Source organism: Vipera berus (assembly GCF_964194415.1).
Source record: "Vipera berus genome assembly, chromosome: 1".
Taxonomy (NCBI): domain Eukaryota; kingdom Metazoa; phylum Chordata; class Lepidosauria; order Squamata; family Viperidae; genus Vipera; species Vipera berus.
In genome coordinates, this window is record NC_138202.1 from 138,056,362 (window position 1) to 138,078,150 (window position 21,789).

Genomic DNA, 21,789 nt, shown 5'->3' on the forward strand with positions numbered 1-21,789 from the left:
ATACATGTTATGACTTCAAGTTCTATTAATTCCATCAGATCAAGCTGTGATCTTTAGCAAATGTCATTAGACAGTGATCAAGTAGATGAAAATGAGTCTTAACAGAGGAGGCAATAGCTACACAACTTGCAAAATAATTTTCCCATCAGTTTGGCTAAACTGAATGTAAAAGATCTGTTTTTGATGAATTCATATCATTATTAGGATCATATTCACCATTTCAAAGTATAGGTATAGGTAGTCCTTGATTTAAAGCCATTCATTTAATGATTGTTTGAAGTTACAGTGGAACTGAAAACAGTGAGTTACGACAGATTTTTACACTTACAACTGTGCAGCAACTCTGTGATCAAAATTGGAGTGCTTTGCAATTGGCGTGTGTTTATGATGGTTGCACTGTCCCAGGGCATGTGATTGCCATTTGTAACCTTTCCAGCCAGCTTCCGACAAACGGAGTCAATGGGGAAAGTCAGATTTGCTTAATGACAGTTGTTGTTGTTAGCTGTGAAGTCGTGTCCGACCCATCGCGACCCTATGGACAACGTTCCTCCAGGCCTTCCTGTTCTCTATCATCTTCTGGAGTCCATTTAAGCTCACGCCTACTGCTTCAGTGACTCCATCCAGCCACCTCATTCTCTGTCGTCCTAATGACAGTACAATTCACTTAACAATTGCAGTGATTTGGTTAACAACTCTGCCAAAAAGATCATAAAATGGGGCAAAACTCACTTAACAATTGCTTTACTTAACATTGGAAATTTGGGGCTGAATTGTGGGTTGTAAGTTGAGGACTACTTGTCCTCCTTGGGTCAGCACTACTTTTGACTCCTTGTTTATTAACTTGTGTTGAGTTATGCTTGTACCTGGAATGTCAATTCAGGATAATGACATGTTTAATGCTTTATGTGATATTGCCCTGATGACGTTTGATTCTTTAATATATGTTTTTTGTAAATTGTATCTGCCAGTTAAGCTTTTTTTCTGAAAATGATCAATTGTGGATCTAAATTGCACTTTGTGATGATTTCTGATCTTTGGAATTATCATAAATTAGTTTGAAAGGCTCTAGGTCTGATAAATGGTTTGTGTAACAAATTGTCTTGATTTTTTTGTAATTCACTGTTTGATCACTGTTGATTTAAACTTTAGAAAAGTGTGTTAAAATATGAATTTTCCTTTATGTTAAGCAAAAAGGCAAGTACATTGTTGAATTATGTTTATTTTTTAGAAACATGGATTACAATACTAATGATTTTTAAACATTTTCTCATTAGATTTATTTCCAGAGTTGAAGAAGTTTTGAATGACTGGAAACTTATTAACATTTCTTCAGGCAAACCTTTAGAAAAGGTAAGAATGTTTGCTTCTCAATTATTTAGAGGCCAATGTAAACATAAGAAAGTAAGACAAAGTGAGTCAACGTGTGAAAAAATTAGTATGGCCTTGATTTAAATTACCAAATAATTTAAATTCCTAGCAGGGTGGGTCACATTAATTATTTAATTATTTAAATATGTATTCACTAATTAGGATTCTGTGATCATTTTTAGTAAAAGGACAATCATTTCACATAATCTGAACATATTTTTATTATTGAACGATACAGATGTCACATTTATATGGTACATGCCATATAAAGCAATTATTTCATTGGGTTTTTTCCGATTCATTAAACAAAAAATGGAATATTCTTAAATGTCAAGCAAGCAAATGCAAACTTGTGAAATCGTTAGGAGTGGAATCAGTTCTCCTTCAATTGTTCTGAATGTTTGGAAGAATTATACAAGGAGAATTAGGATCAGTTCTTAAATTATATTAATCTTTTTAGTTCTCATTAGCTTCAGAAACAATATAGAGTAAATTATTATCTAAGAAGTACATGCACATTGGAATTTGCTATATTAGTTATAAATGTTTTTAATATAAAACAAATTTTAGCCAATTTACAAGAAATTTAAAATGGTGAATGTAGTTTTCATGTGTATTTATACAGTTTATACAAACTATACACAGTTTGACAGACATATTTTATAGTTTCGATATTGACTATATTACAGTAGAGGAAGAAAACATTCTTCTGTAGCAGCAGAAGAAGGTACTGCAGTTAAAAACTGGGTTACCACTGTGCTTCTGAATCCAAGGTTTAAGTGATTCAGCTCACTGATGTGACTTGTTTTAGAGCAGGCTTTTCATCCTTTTCACCCTTTGTACCACTTTTAGGATATGGCAACATCCGAGTACCACCAGTTGCCTAGCAAGGTGTCAAAAACTTGATGACCAAAAAAAAAAGTAGTCCTTGACTTATAACAGTTCGCTTAGTAACTGTTTGAAGTTTCAATGGCATTGAAAAAAGCACCCCCCAAGCCACAGCCGAGTGAGACACCTGCCTGCCCGCCCGGCAGTGCTCTTCCTCCTGTCCGAGGTTTTCATTGTGAGCATTTCTGTTGAGGATTGGCAGTGGGAGTGGGGTGGGGGGTGTTTGGTTTTTATTTCTCCCCCTCTGCTAGGTGGTTGCAGCAGGTTTTGGTCACTTCACATGACCCTGAGACACTGTGACCGTCTCGCTCAGGCTTGTGCGGTGCTGCCACCGGTTTAGGTTTAGGTTTAGGTTTTATTTGATTTGTATACCGCCCTTCTCCCTAGGGACTCAGGGCGGTTCACAGGGCATATATAAACAACGATACAAAAGTTAAAAGGAGATTAAACCAATGCCCAGTTAAAAAACAATAATACAATACTAAAAACAACAATTTAAAAACCCATAATCCCCCATCAGGCCAGACCAGCTAATTCAAATAAGTGGGTCTTCAGGCCGCGACGGAAGGTTCGGAGGTCTGATGTCATCCGGAGCTCCACCGGCAGTTGGTTCCATAATGCCGGAGCGCCCACAGAGAAGGCCCTCCCCCTGGGGGCCACCAGTCGGCATTCCCTGACCGGAGGCACCCTGAGGAGGCCCTCTCTGTGGGAACGCACAGGGCGGAGGGGAGTTGACGCCGGCAGCAGGTGGTCCCTGAGGTAACCCGGACCCATGCCATGTAAGGACTTAAAGATCATGACCAAGACCTTGAACCTCACCCGGAAGACAACTGGTAGCCAATGCAGCTCGCGGAGCAAAGGTGTAACATGGGAGTACCGGGAAACTCCCAAGACAACTCTCGCGGCCGCATTCTGTACCAGTTGGAGCCTCCGAGTGGTCTTCAAGGGAAGCCCCATGTAGAGAGCTCATTCCCCTCCCCCGCTACCACCTTTCTAGGATGGTCGCGTAGCACCTCCCAGGTGCCAATGTAGCACAGGTGGTACCCGTACCACTGGTTGAAAAGCCCTGTTTTAGAGTGTCATTAACAAAGTGGATGGATCAAGTAGTGTTTGCTGCTGTTACTTGTAAATAGTAAAATATTTGTCCTTTTGTATAATTTTTGTCAATTAAGACATGGAATTTCTTCTGCTGATACACAAGTAGATATGATGGAATAATTATCAACATTTCTCCATCAAGACTTGGGGTTATTTCCCCCTGGATTATTTATACATATCCCAGCTTCCTTTTTTAAATATTTTATCCAAAAATCTCTGTGTAGGATTTCCTACACTGGGTAGTATGTATTGTACTAAAATTTACTAAATTATGTTGAGGTACTGTATCAAAAATTTCTTAAAGACGTAAGGATTTAAACGTCTTTAATTGTCTCTTGCTATATTCTCCATATTTTCCTTGTATAGATTTATTTTTGCAAAATATTACTTGTTTTGTTTAGCTGCATAAAAAGTCCATTATAAGTTTCAAACAAGCAAGTCAGACTTCAAGAAGAAAAAAAATGTATAAAAATATTTACTAATCTCAAGGTCCTTCATATTCAAAGAAAATGTAGTTATCTCAGTGATGCTTCAACAAGCATATCTTATATTTTTTGGCTGCATCATTGTGCGTTTCTTTGGCATTTAGTTTCATTTTTGCAAGTTAGAAAAAGATTCTACATAAATGGATAATACTAATTCTATTAGTACTGCAGAAATATTTTCAACTTGTTTCATTTTCAGTTCCTCTCTCCATCCGCTTGCTTTTATATTCACACTGTTCTTCCCTTGTATTTTAAATCACTTCAGATTCTTTCCTTTTTCTTGACTTTTATAGGGAGATTAGTTGCCAGGATTTTAAAATTTGTATTTCATCTCCATAGTAGTAAGAGAATATGATTATATTTGTTCATTATGTCTTTGAAGTGTGATCATTTTTATCAAACATCTTAAGAAAAGGTATTTATTTTTAAAGTTATTGATTTATATCTACTTCGATTTAAAATGAAACAAAAGTACTAATTAATAAGCTAGGAACATGAGCCAATAGTGGTTGAAATAAATTATATTTCTATTTTGTTAGATTTTGCAGAATTCTTTATGAATAAATACATTTATAAAAAAATGGGGTAGGTTTTTACTATGGTATTTCCTATGAAATGTGATTAAAGTATTTCAGATAACTTTTCTAATCACACAATTATGTCTGATATATAGGGTGTATATACCACTGAAATATGGGAAGAGAAAGCTGATGAAATTACTTTTGCTGATTTTCGATTCTCTGTGACACATCATTATCTAGTCCAAAAATCAAGTGATAAAAATGCAAAAGATGAACTAGTAGAAGGTAGGTACATTTTCAGTTGCTCAAATAATCTATAGCTTATAGCATTTATTTTTTATTTATTAAATTTATATGCTGCCTATCTCTCTCAACTGACTCTGGGTAGCTCACAATATCACTTTTTTAATGTGATACACTATGAAGTTATTACTTATAGACAGTGTCATACTCTGTAACAAATTACATATTTGAGAGCTTACTCATTAAAGGAGCATACAGATATATGGTAACTTTTTTAAAAAGAAGGCATCAACTTCCATTGTCATTAGACTATTGAAGGGGCAAATATATAGCTTGATAAGGACTAATTTGGTGTAGTTTGGTACCAGTTTGAGCTAGCACAAACTGGACCAGTTACTTTCAGCCTTATGAAGCAGTAATGGCAAACCACTTCCAAAATCTTGCCAGATAAATGCAAGGACTTGTCCAGTGACTGACTGATCCAAAGGACCCAAAATCAAAACCAAGGACTAATATGCTTATTTTTTTATTTAGTAGTTGTGAAAGTGTATTTAAAAGGACAGTTAGTATTTAGAATTGTAAAATAATTAAACCGATTAATGTCTTATTACATTTAATTGTTCATTTAATTGGATTAAAAATCAAATCACCCACCTTGGTTATTTAATCGGTTGAAATCTTAAAGACTTAATGGTTTCATCTTTAATGATTTAACAGATGCTCTTCCTGTTGCTATGCAAGATCTTCTATGCATGAACAATGATTTCCCTCCTAGAGCTCATTGTCTAGTAAGATGGTATGTCTGTTATTCAAAATCTTACATTTTAACTTAAGAAATTATTGTAAGAAATTTTTTTTCTTATGATTAAATAATACATTTCATAGGACTATAATTAAGTCATGAAATGCAAGGTATCAAAAAGAATATAGTGTTAACATATTGCTTTTGTCTGATGTTAGATCATGTTAAATCTTTAGGGGGACTTAGCAGAGGGACCGTTGTTACATTTAAATAATAGAGATAGATGCATTTTAATCCTCTTAATGTTTGAAATCTACATTTAGTGGAATATTTTATTGGTTCCAGGTATGGCTTGCGTGAACTTATAGTCATTGCACCAGCAGCAAACAATGAGGCAGTTCTTAGCGAATCCAAATGTAATCTCCTTCTGAGTTCAGTTTCTATTGCACTGGGCAACACAGGCTGGTAAGTAAAGTTTTACCAACAGAACAGAATATTTTTTGTTATTTTGTTATTTTTGTGCAGCTGTTTCACTATCCAGCTAAATAATATCTTCAGCGCTGGAAGGAAATGGAGCTTGATCTCTGTTTATATACAGTGGTAAGGTTAAGCGTTATAACCCTGCATTATCTTTGTTGTAGCAAAGTAGATGCACACGAAGAACCTTGTTTTACTAGGTTGCAGAAATGAGACAAGATGCTAACAACAACCAAAAAATAGAAATTACATAAAGGTGCTTTGCTGAGTTTTCAGTGTGGTTTTCCCTCAAATTCTACACTAGTGATTTTAATCAGTCTAGTCCTCCAAGAATACAATCATCTTTATTGGAAAACATTTTCAATATTTTTCAGCCAGGTGCCAGTATTTGTGCAAATTCATCACAAATACCGGAAATTGTACGTTGGGGAGTGTCAAGGTCCTGGAGTCAGAACTGACTTTGAAATGGTTCATCTTCGCAAAGTACCCAGTCAGTACAGTCACTTATCTGGATTGTTGGACATCTTCAAATCTAAGATTGTGAGTATAGTTTGTGCATGCACATGGTAGGCGCATGAAGATATGTCCCAAATGATCTTCCCAAAAGTAGCAAGTGCAGCAAATCTTACGCTACTGTTAGTTCTCAGCTTACAACCACAGTAGGAACCAGAAAATAAGTTAATTTTTGTGTTCATTAAGCGAGGCACCATGTGACTGTATCTGACTTTACAATCTTTTTTTTTTTGCCCTGGTCATTAAGTGAGACATCACTTGACCACAGCTTGAAACCTTCTGCCAACTTCCCTGTTGATTCTGCTTGTCAGAAGCCAAATAGGGAAGGTCAGAAATGTTTTGTCATGTGATTGCAGGATGCTGGAACTGTTGTAAGTGTGAGCTGATTGCTAAGTGCCTGGATCACTATGAGGTGACCCCCCAAGGATGCTGCAATGGTTGCAAATGCAAGGATTGATTGAACATGACTTTTGCAGGACTGTAGTAGCTGAACAGTTGTTTAAAAAATGGTCATTAAGCAAGGACTACCTGTATTTTGAATAGGCCACTTAAGATGAGATTATTCAAGAATGCCATGCAGATTAAACATTTTTGAGATTGTGCTGTTTCATGTACCATTTATAATTTATTCCGACTTTAGTTTTCCTTAGTTTTTATTCCTACTCTTTTTGATCTAATTAAATATGAACAGTATAAGTAGGGAAAATTTTTCAAAATTTAAAGTTCTGCCTTTTCACTTCAATAGATGTACAGGATGATTAAAAATGACTTGTGTTGTTGTTTGTCACATATCCAATGCCTGGGGAAAGTCTTTCATCTCATAAATTGTCGTTTCAAATACAATGCTCACAAGAGATACATTTTTTGTGAACCAGTCTTAGTTTGAACTTTAAAGTGGTTCAGAAGGACATTGATAGAATTCAGCTGACTGCAGAAATTATTCAATATACAATCTTGAAAATTTATCCTTTAGAAATATTTTTTGTTAAATTATCTAGGTTAAAACAAAAGATTAGGAATGCCAAATGTTTTGGACCTCACATTTTTTGTGATTATTGTTAGGCATATGGTGTTAGCCTACAATGTTGGGTTGAAAATATATTAACCATAATGCTATGTCTTTAAGTTGTTAATTGGCCAATGGGTGTGTAAGTGTTCTCATGGCCATAAGAGGAAGCTAGGAACGTAGCTTCTCTCTCTCTCTGAATTCACTGCTTTCTACTGTTACTGTTTTTGCTCTGCTGTTGGTTTACTACTGTTGTAAGCTGAACTGTGTATTGACCTCTGGACCGGTAAGAAGACTTTGTAGTTTGGATTACTCCTTGGACTGTTGCTATTGTGTATGACTTGGACTGTTTATTTTTGACTGTGCATTTTTGTTTTTACACCACCTCAAAGTAAAATACTTTTTGCTTTTAGAACTCAGTGTATTTCTGTGTGTGACCTTTACTGCTCTCAGTGCCCTTCCTTGTCTGTGCAACTCTTTGGTAGCACAAGGAGACCTCTGCACAACAAATTCATTAACACTGGTTATGGGCCCAGGCCTGTACTGAGAGTAAGTACACACAGTATTCCTAGCTGAGTTTGTATTTGGTGTAAAATGGCACAGGAACTGTTGTCAGGCATCTCCTGGATAACCCGGTTGGATGGGACAAACTATGTTTCCTGGTCCACAAAATGCTGCTTGCTTTTGCGCAAGGAAGGACTATGGGCTGTTGTAAATAACCCACCAGATACTACTGCTTGGGATCCAGATGATGAAGAGGATGCAAAGAAGTTAGACAACTTTAAACGAAGCAACGAGAAAGCTCTTTGCATTATTGGACTAACACTGAATGACCAGCAGCTTGTCCATATTCGTGGTGAGGAGTCTGCTGCTAGGTGTTGGGATGTTTTGCGAAGGCTTTATGTTCGTGACAGTGTGGGTGCACATATACACCTTACACGTAAGCTGTTTAGGGCTCGTCTGCAGAAGAATGGAGATATGCTGACCCATTTAAATTACATGAAAGCAATTTTTCAAGAGCTTCATGAAAAGGAGCTGATTTTTTCAGAGTTGCATCAGGTCTACATTATTCTGTCATCTTTGGATGAGAGTTATGATGGGTATGTTTCTTCTTTGGAAGTCCTGACCAGAGAGGAACTGACATTGACTAACATTACTGGGAGACTGCTGGAAGAGTCCAGAAGAAGGCGTGACAGAGACCAGCTGAGAGAGACACAGCCACGAGAGGAGCAGCCATTTACCACTGCTTACAATGTCAAGAAATGTTATTCTTGTGGGGCTACAGGGCATATAGCCAAATTCTGTAGAAAGGGTAGAAAACAGAATGTAAATAGCAGTGGGAAGGCTAAGAAGGGCATTGGTTTGGCTATTTCTGGTGAATCAACATCCAGAAATAATGAATTGTGGGTTGTTGATAGTGGGGCTTCACAATGCATTACTAAAGTGAAAAAGAGGTTTGTTAATATGAAAAACAGCAACCAATATGTTTCACTAGCAAACGGTTGGAAGATCAAGGCCTCTGGTGAAGGTAATTCCTATTGTCCATGCATTAATGAACAGTTACCTATGTTATATATACCTAAGCTAAGATTCAACCTGTTATCTGTAAGGGAATTGGTTAAGGTTGGGTTTGTGGTAACATTCAGAGGGGAGCAATGCACTATTGAGAGGAATGGAACCTGTGTAACTGCTAATTTGAAAAATGGTTTATTCATTCTCACAAGTAACCAGGTTAGTACAGTTAAAGCTAACTCAATATGTGAGAACAAGAAGCCACATGATGAATGTATACATTTATTGCATAGGCGGTTAGGGCATGTAAACTTTAACTCACTACGTAAAACAGTTGAGTTAGTAGAGGGAATTAAACTGAAGCCATGTAGTAAGTATTTGAATTGCAATGCCTGTAATCAGGAAAAGAGTAAGGCAACTCCTGCAAACAGGATAAACAGCTTCAAAACAACTGTACCTTTGGAAGTTGTGTTTGCTGATTTAATTGGACCCATGAAACCAAGTTTAGGAGGGTCATGCTATATGTTAAGTATATTGGACCACTACTCTAGATATGGTTTTTGTTATCTGCTTAAGTCAAAGGCAGATACTTTCCAACAATTTGCAAACTGGCTGAAGTTCGTGGAGAGAAAAACAAAGAGAAAGGTTCAGTGCATAATTACTGATAATGGTACTGAATTTACAAATAAGTGTTTTGTTGATATGCTACAATCAGCTGGCATTGAGCATAAACGTTCAGCCCCTTATAGACCTCAACATAATGCATTTGTTGAGAGACGTGGGCAAACGTTACAAGCCATGATGAGAACTATGTTAAGAGATTCTGGCTTAACAGATAGACTGTGGGGGGAGGCAGCAAAATGTGCAAACCATGTTCTGAATATAGTTGCTAATACTTCTACTGGTAAAATACCATATACTATATGGCATGGTAGAAGACCAAACCTTGATTACCTGCACACGTTTGGCACCCCAGCTTGGGTCCACATTCCTGCACAACTCAGGAGTAAAGGCCAACATAGGGCTAGGCAATTATACTTCGTAGGTTATGAAGCTAACCATAGATCCTATCGTTTCTGGGAACGAGGCACAACTAATGTATATAACAGTGCTAGTGCAAAATTCCTTGAGCACGTTGGTTGGGATAGGTTAGAGCAAGTAACTGTTAATACTGATCCTCTAGTGTTTGAGGACTCCTCTGATAACGTAACTAGTAATGATAATACATCTCCTGTAAATATAAAAGATGAAGAGGAGATAGGGGAGATAATAGATGAATCAGAGGAAGGAAAGGAGACAGAAATTCAAAGCCCTGTAATTCCTTGGCGTTCAATGCGTATCAGACATCCACCTGATCGCTATGAAGCTAGTATAGTATGTCAAGTTAGTGTAGAGCCATCTAACTATGATGAGATCAGGATGTATCCTGAAAAGGAACAAGCATCATGGAAAGCTGCAATGAACAGGGAGTTGAATTCTTTGCAGGATCTTAAGGTTTATGTGAAAGCAAAACTGCCACCTGGTGAGCAAGCTATAGGTTGTAAATGGATATATAAAATAAAGAAGGGTGTAGACGGAACTATAACCCATAAGGCACGTTTGGTTGCACAAGGTTTTGCCCAAACTACTGAGGATTATGACGAAGTGTTTGCACCCAGTTTAAGGGCAACTACTTTAAGAGCAGCTTTAGTATGGGCGGCTAAAAACCAATATATGGTTAACCATGTAGATGTTGAAACTGCATATTTACATGCTCCATTGCAACATACTATTTATTTAAGAATACCACCAGGATTGACCAGTGATAGAGACCATGATTGTTGGGAATTAAAGAAAAGCCTCTATGGATTGAAACAATCAGGCTATGAGTGTAATACATGTTTAGTTAATGAGTTAAGTGCAATAGGTTTTGTAGCCAGTAATGCTGATCCTTGTTTGTTTAGAAGAGAACACAACGGAGCATTATCTTTTATTTTATTATTCACAGATGATATTGCAATAATAACAAAAACTGAATTAGAAGCACAAACTATCATTTCAAGATTGCAAAATAAATTCACAATTAGAAATCTTGGGAAAATAAGCCACTATTTGGGGTTAGATATTGTGAAAACGAATAGGGGTTTTAAGGTGTCGCAAGCCAGTAAGATATCTCAGTTATTAAAGAGATACAATATGGAAATGTGTAAACCAGCAAAAACTCCGATGGCTATGGATTTTAAGGACACTAATGTTGAGAGTCCTGTATTTGATAAGACTATGTACCAATCTTTGATAGGAAGTCTTATGTATCTGAGTAATTGGTCTAGACCTGATATTTCTTACTGTGTAAATCAATTAGCTAGGTACAACAATAATCCTACTGTTAGACACTGGCAATCAGCTAAACGAGTATTAAGGTATTTGAAGCAAACTATTCACTACTCGTTATATCTAGAGCCAAATCGTGAGTTAATCCTTACTGCATATGCAGATGCGAGTTTTGCCTCTGATTCAAACACTCGTAAATCTACCTCAGGGTTGGCTATAATGTTGGGTGATTCTTTGATTGGATGGAAGTCTATTAGACAAAAACACATAAGCTTATCTACAATGGAGGCTGAATTTTCATGTTTATCAGTGTTATGTACAGAACTGCTAGTGTACAAACAATTATTGTTAGATATGGGTTTAAATGTAAATGATCCATTCATTGTGTATGAGGACAATCAAGCTGCAATAAAGATGGCTAATAATGCTGCAGTAAGAACAAGATCTAAACATACTGATCTTCGTTATTTAAATGTCAGACAATGTGTCAAAGATAAATTAATACAGTTAGAGTATTGTCCATCTGATGTAAATATTGCAGACCATTTTACGAAGGTACAAAGTGCTGTGAAACACAATGCTAATTGTGAAAGAATGTGCATAAGATTGTAAGAGTTATATATTATTCTACCCAAAGGGGAGAATGTTAGGCATATGGTGTTAGCCTACAATGTTGGGTTGAAAATATATTAACCATAATGCTATGTCTTTAAGTTGTTAATTGGCCAATGGGTGTGTAAGTGTTCTCATGGCCATAAGAGGAAGCTAGGAACGTAGCTTCTCTCTCTCTCTGAATTCACTGCTTTCTACTGTTACTGTTTTTGCTCTGCTGTTGGTTTACTACTGTTGTAAGCTGAACTGTGTATTGACCTCTGGACCGGTAAGAAGACTTTGTAGTTTGGATTACTCCTTGGACTGTTGCTATTGTGTATGACTTGGACTGTTTATTTTTGACTGTGCATTTTTGTTTTTACACCACCTCAAAGTAAAATACTTTTTGCTTTTAGAACTCAGTGTATTTCTGTGTGTGACCTTTACTGCTCTCAGTGCCCTTCCTTGTCTGTGCAACTCTTTGGTAGCACAAGGAGACCTCTGCACAACAAATTCATTAACAATTATTCTTATTGGTATGTTTTCCAGGGCTGCCCGTTAACCCCACTACCTGCAATCAATATAAGTATTAGGCTTACATATATACTTCAAGACTGGCAGCAGTATTTCTGGCCTCAACAACCTCCAGGTAGGAAACTGATTTATTTGTATTGTAATTTCATGTTGTGGAATTTAGTACAAAAGTAGATCAGAACCAAAAAAAACATGCAACAAGGATTCTTTTCCTCTTTTCCCTGTTCTGTTTATAGGACAAATAAAAGATTGACAAATATTAGATATTATATGACATCTGCTTTGAGTCTAGGGTAAGGGGAAAAAAAGACTGGTTCCTCACCGTAAAACTCAATAGCAAAGAATACTTTTATTTGTGGGCTCCCTGGCTGTTTTCTTGCAGACATTTCATACCAAGATAGGTAAATTAGGCATTGCACTGATGATGTTACTTAGCTTGGTAACAAAACACCTGCAAGAAACTCAGACAGAACCAAGGATTCCACAATTCACCCCTGCGCTACAAATATTCTCTTCTATAATTTTGTCTTTTTTGCAATCTTGATTATTAAATCCCCAGGTTTAAAATATAAAACAGATTCCAAATGTTAGTGTCAAAATTCTAATACCTGTGCCACAAATAAAAGAATTTCACAGCAGTAGAATTTTTTTTGAACTTAATGTCCTTCTGTTTATAGTTAAGTAACAAGAAGGCTTTGCCTTTTAAGAGGTGTTTCATTACCTGCTGGATCATATAATATAAATTCCCAAGGTCACCATGGTTAACAGCTTTCAGTCATGGATTCCTTGGCTGCTGCTGTTGTTAGAAGCAAGTCCATCACAGTTTCTACATTCTGTGACATACAGCCATACCATACCGGATCTACATCTGTGTATGTTGTATATTGTGTAATTGGTTGAACTCTCAGTTGATTGATTGAAACCTTGATTAACTGTAATATATATCCTGCTGTCATCAGCCTCCATGGTAAACATTTTTAAACATCCATGGTTGACATAAAAATACTCAATAAGAATTAACAGCCTAAGCAAAGCTGAAGAGTTTAGCCTTCCCTGACCTGAATGTTTGTGGGCTTCAATTTCAGTTTCATGTGCGAAATTTGAGGGATTAAAATCCACACATCTGAAAAATTTTGGACAATGTCCCAAGGGAGCCTTTTTCTGATTTTCTCTATTGTGTTGAATCTGTGTTAAGGAATTGTTTTAGACTTTTCTTCTGACTGCTGATACGTGAGCTTGATTTGCACATTGTAGATACTTCCCTATCACATGTTTTCACCGACTTTTGTATGGCTTGGCTTAGGTCAGGGGTCTTTAAACTTGGCCCTTTTATGACTTGTGGACTTCAACTCCCAGAATTCATCAGCTAGCGTGCCTGGCTGAGGAATTCTGGGAGTTGAAGTCCACAAGTCATAAAAGGGCCAAGTTTGAAGACCCCTGGTTTAGATAAAGTGGGCTGATCCCTTTTTATGTGAACCAGTGCCATTTCAATCTTTTGCACAGGGATTTTAAACAGTGTCATTCAGACCCCTTAGATAATTTTTATATCCTCTCTATTACTGTCTTATATTAAAAATAATAACAGTATACACAGGTAGTCCTGGACTTACAGTTGCTCAACAACCATTTGAAGTTATGAAAGGGCCCCCAAAGCTAATTCTGAGCTGTTTCAAAGTTATGATGGACACACACACACACACACACACACACACACACACACACACACACCTCAGGCTCACATTTTGAGTGCTTGGCAACTGACTTCTCTGTATGATCATTTGCAGTATCCCACAGTCATGTGGTCACAATTAGCTTTTTGTGACATTTACTTCTGATTTCTGGCAAAAAAAAACCTATTGGGCAAAATTGATTTGCTTAATGACCACTGCAAAATAATGTCAAAAAATTATTCCAGTTATGGTCATAAGTTGAGGTTTGCCCATAAAATGAAGCATTCATACATTATTACGTTAGCAGACTGTCACATGCATTGGGATTCCTCTTCATTTGTTGTAGTAGATTTAGTTGCCCAAGAACGCATTATACTGATACAGGTGGTCCTCAACTTACAACAATTTATTTAGTGACCGTTTGAAGTTACAACAGAACTGAAAAAAGTGACTTATGACCATTTTTCGCACTTAAGACCATTGCAGCATCCCCATGGTTACATGATCAAAATTCGGATGCTTGGAAACTGGTTCATATTTATGACGTTTGCAATGTTCCAGGGTCCATGATCCCCTTTTGCGACCTTCTGACAAGCAAAGATAATGGGGAAACCAGATTCACTTAATAACCATGTTGCTAACGTAACACCTGCAGTGATTCACTTAACAACTGTGGCAAGAAAGGTCATAAAATGGGGCAAAAATCACTTAAGAGCTGTTTCACCACAGAAAGTTTGGGCTCAGTTGTGGTCGTTAAGTCAGTGATTATCTACACATATTTTCTACCGCCATCTCCATAATTCTAATGATTGCAAACTGAAGAATCTGAACTTTTTTCAAGAAGAGGTTGTGTAGAAATTGTACAAAATCTTTTTTTTATTCACCCCAGTGTCCCTGATAAAAGATAGAAATTAAGCAGAAGATTAAACTTTTGTGTCTGAGATGATGTTACTGGTTTGTTGTGGCAATATCATCCTTTCTGCAGGTGATAGGAATTAGAATATTAAATATTCTATGATATGACAGATTAGATAGATGAGAGAGAGACAGACAGACAGACAGACAGACAGATACAAACATAACTATATGTTTTGCCAATAGATATAGATGCTTTAGTTGGAGGTGAAGTTGGAGGTGTAGAATTTGGAAAGTTACCATTTGGTGCCTGTGAGGATCCTATTAGGTAAGAAGTTTTTTTTAATTATTATTATTTCAGAAGTCTTTTTAACAGAGCTGTTGCTTATGCAACTAACATTGTGTAACATGTAATAAGGGGTTTGATAAATCTCTGAATATGTAATTGCTATCTATGTGTTAAAGTTACCAGATCTATTTCTTCTATAAACTCACTGTTAGAGAACACAATACAACAGTGCTATTATGGCAATGAATAGGCATGCGTACATTCTCTTTAAAATTATTCAGTGAGTGATAGGAAAATATTGGGTTTCATGGATATATTTTAATAAATAGACATTGGTATTTGTAAAATAATGTTTGGATTTCCATAGGCAGTTTAAAAACCGAATTATATAGCAGCCATTTGCTTATCTTTGCTACAACCAATGAGAACATGTCTTTTTTTTGCAGTTCAGTCACTCTAGTGATGGACAGTCTTTTGGTACTAAAGACCATCCTTAATAATTAGGGGGCTTGATAGGTGAGTGCAGCTATGTCACACATAATGCAGGGATTTTGGTTTCCCCCCTCCCCTCCTCAAGTTTGGGAGAGTTTTCTCTCCCTCATTTTCTTCCAAGTGATGCTAAGCGTGGTTTAGGCCTACATATAATCCTTTCCCAAAGTGATGCAAAATCTCACCATCAATTTCAGGCCATTTTTTATCACTGAATAGTTTTGGTCTTGAGAATACCTCTCCTGCACTATTAAGAGTTAGTTACCTCATTAGTAACTTCCTATTTCTGCAACTCTTAAGTTTGGATCTACGCTAATACCTTTTGTGTTATAATTTCAAAACTACTTGCAAAAAGTAATGCTTCTCCTTCCAGTGAACTCCATTTAGCAGCTATATGGCCCCATTTAACAGAAGGCATAATTGTGGACAATGATGTTTATTCGTAAGTACATACTTTTCTGTTTGATTAGATTTTATAGTTCAGAATTCCAGAACTCTATTTTAATCAGACTTCTCCATTTCCCTCAGGATAAATATAATTAAAATTGTATTTAAATTTTTGATTCTATATAACAAGGTTTGTTTATAGAACAGGGGTGTCAAACCTTCAACGTCACGTGACATGTCATGATGTATCGTGACTTTTTTTCCATTGCCAGCAGTGGGGTGGGCACGTTTTCAGCATGATGCATACGGCCCAAGGGCCGGCAGTTTGACACCCCTGCTATAGAATGAACATTATAGCAACCTTTGTAATAATATTAAGGCTGACTTTGCTAATGGGAATGTATATCTGTTTAATAAGAGATGCTATTGAATCTATTCATTCTGGTTAAACTGCACTACGCAGTAACGGTTTTCTTACGTGGATATTGGTTTTTTTTGTGTGTGTGTGTGTGTGAAAGAATCTAATGGAAACAAAGCAGGAAGCAGTGATCAGTGGTGATCTAACACCTGCATAAAAACCTTGGTTAAAAGAAAACTTGCTGTACTTCAAGCAGTCTATTCTTGAATGACTTATACCAACCCCAAAAGTTCTTCCCAATATTTAGGAATTGTTTTTTTCTTTTAGGAAAAGTTTGGCAGATGCAGAATTAAGTGGTGGCTGCTTTTCAAGTAATTGTTCTAAGAATTGAGCTAGAATCACAAGAAAAATAGCGTAGAGTGTGAGCTTTCCTATTCCCTGGAATTAGGGAATGATTTCCAGGTGAGGCATCCCCTGGAAAGTAAAATCTAGTAAAAGTTGCTACCCTAGAAGAAATTGAAACAGGAGTGAAGACCCAAGGAGCTGCTGGGAACGGAGGTTTGGGTCCTTTTATTTACCATCCTGAGGGCCTCAAAAATCCACTACATACATTGAGACTAATATGCTAATTTGAATAATTAACATGGGGAAATTTTTCAGGAAATGCTCTAATTCAAAATTGTCTAGACAAGCCCTTGCGCTTTTGAGATTGTAAAAATAATCGCGTTAGTCAAAAATGGCAGAGGGGGCCTACCTAAAAGATGAGGTTTGTTTTATTTTGTCAGAATAAACGCAGTGTTTGGGTGAAACAAAGTAAACCTTTTTTATTTTTTTTTAAAGAGACCTGGATCCTGCTCAAGCACCTCAGTGGTCTGTGAGAGTCAGAAAAGCTGATAATCCACAGTGCTTATTGAGTAAGTATTCCGGAGATTTATTCCGTCCCCTGCCATTTTTTTCTTTTAAATTACTGGTATACAACGGTTCATTTAGTGAATGCTGGAAGTTACAACAGCACTGGAAAAAGTGACTTTGTGACCATTGTTTACTTTTACAACCGTTGCAGCATCCCTGTGGTCATGTGATCGAAATTCAGACACTTTACAGCTGGCTCATATTTATGACAGTGGCAGTGTCCTGAGTTCATGTGATTACCTTCTGCAACCTTCTGACAAGCCAAGTCAGTGGGGAAGCAAGATTCATTTAACAACCGGGTTACTAACTAGCTGCAGTGATTCACTTAACTGTGGCAAGAAAGGTTGTAACGTGGTCAAAACTCACTTAACAATTGTCTCACTTAGCAATGGACATTTTGGATTCAGTTGTCGTAAGTCGAGGACTACCTGTATTACAGCAAGATATGACGCTGATATAGCATTATATGATACTGAAAAGTTCATGTATGTTTTATGGTAAAGAACACAGTAAGAGCAATCTTTTATTTCTGTGTCTTAATAGTTAAAATATGATTCTATTTCAGAAAAAATAGCACTGGAATGTTTTGAATGTAAAATTTGGATTTTTTAAAAAAACAATTTTATGGTTTCATTTGCCATACTTAAATATTTATATGTGGGTTTCAACTTCTGTGATAGCAATAAATTATATTAATTCTTAATGGCACATGTCTGTTCTAGAAAGCTCCCTAAACTTCAAAGAAGGCAATTTGTATCTTAATATTTAAATATTTAAATCTAAGTGAACCTGAACATACAACATAGCACACTCAGTTGATTATTTACCCAACATTGGCCAATTATATATTTTCCAATTAAAATGTGGGATTTGTGTTGACAGAGAAGACAAATAACTTGTATTTAGATTTATATAGTTAGCTATTCATAGTTAATTTTGAAATCCTAATTTTATTTATCGTAATGGTATTGGCACATTGTTTTTATATTTATGCTAGCATCTTAAATCCTAGTTACTCTTATAATATGAAATTTAAAGCCCTCCCAGTAGAATAGACCAATAGTTTAATTTTAGTACTAAATGCAAATTGCCAATTATAGGTCTGATAAAGGGGAATACTTTTTCTACTAAATCCCAATATTGTTCATATGGAGTATGCCTTTGTGGAAAACAGTAAAGTATCTGCATGACTAATTTCTCTTGCAGGTGATTTTGTTACTGAATTTTTCAAATTATGTCGTCGTAAAGAATCAACTGATGAGATTCTTGGGAGATCAGCATTTGAAGAAGAAGGGAAAGGTAAAATTCATAGTTTTTCCTGAAACTATCAAAGATTGAGACAGTTGGATTTGTGAAAACATTTAAGTAGTATTTAATAAAACAAAGAGTAACAGTTTATGTGAGCTATTGGATAAGAAACATGCCCAGGGGTCGGCAACCTCTGAACATGCCAGTTCTTTTTTTTTAAAAAAAAAATCCTTTTGCACAGTATATATGGTCCTGACTTAGCAACCACTCATTTTATGACTTGAACTTATGATGACACTGAATGAGCAATACATAAAACTGGTCCTTATACTAAAGTCAGTTAATGTCCTGACGCCTGGCTTGGAGCTATAATGTTGCAGTATTCAGTAGTCATGTGATTGCAGTTTGTGACTTTTGCCAGCTTCCTACAAGCAGAGTCAATGGAGAAGCCGGCAGGAAATCATTAATGGCGACCATATGACATTTTTGTTTAACGGCCTGCAGAGATTCACTTAGTGATGGAAATTCTGGTCTCGGTTACCATTGTTAAGAGAGGACTACCTATCATTTTGTTTGTATCTGCCCTCTTTCCATATTTAATTTTTTACTTATTTTTAAGCTTTACTGCCAAGTAGCTTTGATCATTTTAATGTCATCTCTCTGGCCTCACCTGCACACTTGGCAGTTGTTTCCAGTTCTTTTTAAGAGGAGTGTAACTTAATTCTGAATTAAGTAGCAAAGGGCATTTTAGATTTAATAAACCAACTTTGTAGCTTTGTACTTTTTTGCTTGCTTGCTTGCTTAAAATGATCTATAAGGCAAGAAAGGGAAAGATACTAAGGAAATTAGATTACAAGTTAATACTTTGGATCACTGATTTTGTTTATTTATTTGTCAAACATGATATTTTGTAGATGCTGATATAAGCCATGCTTTGTCCAAGCTCACAGAACCAGCACCAGTCCCAATCCATAAATTGTCAGTGACAAATATGGTTCATACTGCCAAGAAAAAGATTCGTAAGCACAGAGGCATAGATGAATCTCCTTTAAACAATGAAGTCCTGAATACTGTTCTCATGGTAAGTTACATTTTATGATGAGTTATAAGTTGTCTGAGCCAAGAACGGTTTGGGTGACACTAGAATAACAAACCTGACCTTTCTCTGGAGATAGATATCTAGCTGTCGCACATTCAGAATGGACTGCTGCTAAATGTCTGGCATTGTCACGAAAAAGCATTTAGAAGGCTCAGTTGAAAAAAAAAAAGCACCAGTGAGGTTGCTGTCAGGCATTCAGCTTTTGAGATCAGATTGATGCTCTATTAATCACATTGGCTGATAAGCAAAATGTGTTGTTGATAGCTTCCTAGCAGAAGAAATAATGATTTGGGTGTTTGGTAGCCATGTTTCAGGGCAGTGTAATAGTAACATCTAAAGCATGTGAAAAAATGGAAAACTGAGGCTACGTCTTTTTCTTTTCAGTATTTATTCCCTGATGCTGTTGACAAATCAGCAGATGGATCTGAAGCTAGAACTAATACTTCACCAGGAAGCATTCCACCCCCAGATAGTGAAGACTCTGTAAGTTTCCAATGCATATGTGAGAAACGTGCCAGATTTTAATTACTTTTATTCAAATGAAAAGCAAATTTCACAGGCTTGATTAGGATGACTTTTCATCATGCTTTGTTTAAAGAAAACAACTGGATACATTAAAACTAAATTCTACAATTTAGAATACAATTTACAATTCTGTGGATGAGTTCAATATTGTTTCACAGATTCTTTTCATTTGTCCTTATACGTAGAATCTCTACATCCAGTTCAAATCTGCTCCTTCAGACAGTCTGACATACAAACTGGCTCTTTGTCTTTGTATGATCAACTTTTATCATGGCGGAGTCAAAGGGGTTGCACATCTCTGGCAGGAATTTGTCTTGGAAATGCGCTATAGATGGGAGAACAACTTCTTCATCCCAGGGTGAGTATTTGGCCTATTAGTTATTTATTACTAATAGTAAACCAATAGTTTTCTACACTCCTCAGAGTTAGGTTGAAGACAGTGAAATATTACTGCCATCTCAAAAGTTATTTGCAGCCAATGTCTTTTATTTAACATAAAAAGGAGAAAAAGGTTGATACATTTATATCATCTGTGTAGATTGCTCAGAAGGAGATTCTAAGCAGCCCATAATGAATAGCTTTGTTGAGGGAGATTTGGTTGATAAATTATGAAATATCCGAGCCTTCTTGTTTGCAAAGTTATGTTCAGAAGATTGTTAGGCTGTGACACAAAGGTCTTAATTTAAGTTGTTGACAGGTTATACAGGTGGTCCTTGACTTACAAACTATTCATTTAATGACCAAAGTTACAATGGCACTGAAAAAAGTGACATGACTTATTTTTCACATGACCATTGCAGCATCTCCATGGAATTTCAGACACTTGGCAACTGGCTCGTGTTTATGACGATTGCAGTGTCCTGGGGTCATGTGATCACCTTTTTCAAACTTCTCACAAGCAAAGTCAGTGGGGAAGCCAGATTCACTATTAACAGCTGCAGTGATTCACTTTTAACAACTGTGGCAAGAAAGGTCATAAAATGGGGCAAAATTCACTTAATAACTGTCTCACTTAGCAACAGAAATTTCGGGCTTAGTTGCGGTGATAAGCATTATCTGCACATATTTTCTACTACCATCTCCATAATGCTAATGATTGCAAACTGAAGAATCTGAACTTTTTTCAAGAAGGTCATAACATGGGGCAAAGTCCACTTAACAATTGTCTTGCTTACCAGTGAAAATTTGGGCCTCAGTTTTGGTCAAAAGTTGAGGACAACCTGTATATGCTTTTTGTGAAAGTGGCAGCATCTCTACGTCTTGCAGTTCAATTCTTTTTCTATTGGTGTAGTAATATAAATGTAATTAATGTTTAGGTTAACCAACAGTGCACCTGATCTGAGATGTTGTTTATTGCATCAGAAACTACAGGTAAATCTTACAAATCTGCATGCTTTCTTTTTTTTATGTATTAATCTTTGTTTGAAAAATTGTGATCAGTTACTGTTTAATTGTATCCAGTAAGCCACCAAGAGTTGTATAGATTGGGGGCAGCCTGTAAATTTGGGATAAGGATTTATATGAAGAACTGTGCTGTCTTTTGCAATAACAATTTTTTTAATTCAGGCTCCCTTCTGGATTCTCTTCCCTGACATATGTGAATAAAACATGGCTGTTGTGAAAATGCTCATTGCTAACGTTAAACGATAGATTTTCAGTGTGCTTGATG

The 21,789-nt window shown here is 36.4% G+C and overlaps 1 protein-coding gene across 2 annotated transcripts in view; it reads left to right on the top strand.

The window, feature by feature from the left end:
• The window catches only part of RAB3GAP1 (RAB3 GTPase activating protein catalytic subunit 1), a 42,453-nt gene that overhangs the window by 2,988 nt on the left and 17,676 nt on the right, over positions 1-21,789 (top strand). For both annotated transcript variants that reach the window (XR_014028285.1, XM_081341994.1), the window contains exons 3-16: positions 1,275-1,350; positions 4,513-4,645; positions 5,321-5,399; positions 5,691-5,810; positions 6,197-6,362; positions 12,304-12,403; positions 15,060-15,141; positions 15,965-16,033; positions 17,177-17,250; positions 18,455-18,547; positions 19,411-19,577; positions 19,980-20,078; positions 20,306-20,478; positions 21,437-21,491. Coding sequence is in view for 1 of the 2 variants with exons in the window: in XM_081341994.1 (XP_081198120.1) it covers positions 1,275-1,350; positions 4,513-4,645; positions 5,321-5,399; positions 5,691-5,810; positions 6,197-6,362; positions 12,304-12,403; positions 15,060-15,141; positions 15,965-16,033; positions 17,177-17,250; positions 18,455-18,547; positions 19,411-19,577; positions 19,980-20,078; positions 20,306-20,478; positions 21,437-21,491 (1,486 nt within the window). In the remaining variant the exon portion in view is untranslated. The remainder of the gene's footprint in view (positions 1-1,274; positions 1,351-4,512; positions 4,646-5,320; positions 5,400-5,690; positions 5,811-6,196; positions 6,363-12,303; positions 12,404-15,059; positions 15,142-15,964; positions 16,034-17,176; positions 17,251-18,454; positions 18,548-19,410; positions 19,578-19,979; positions 20,079-20,305; positions 20,479-21,436; positions 21,492-21,789) is intronic.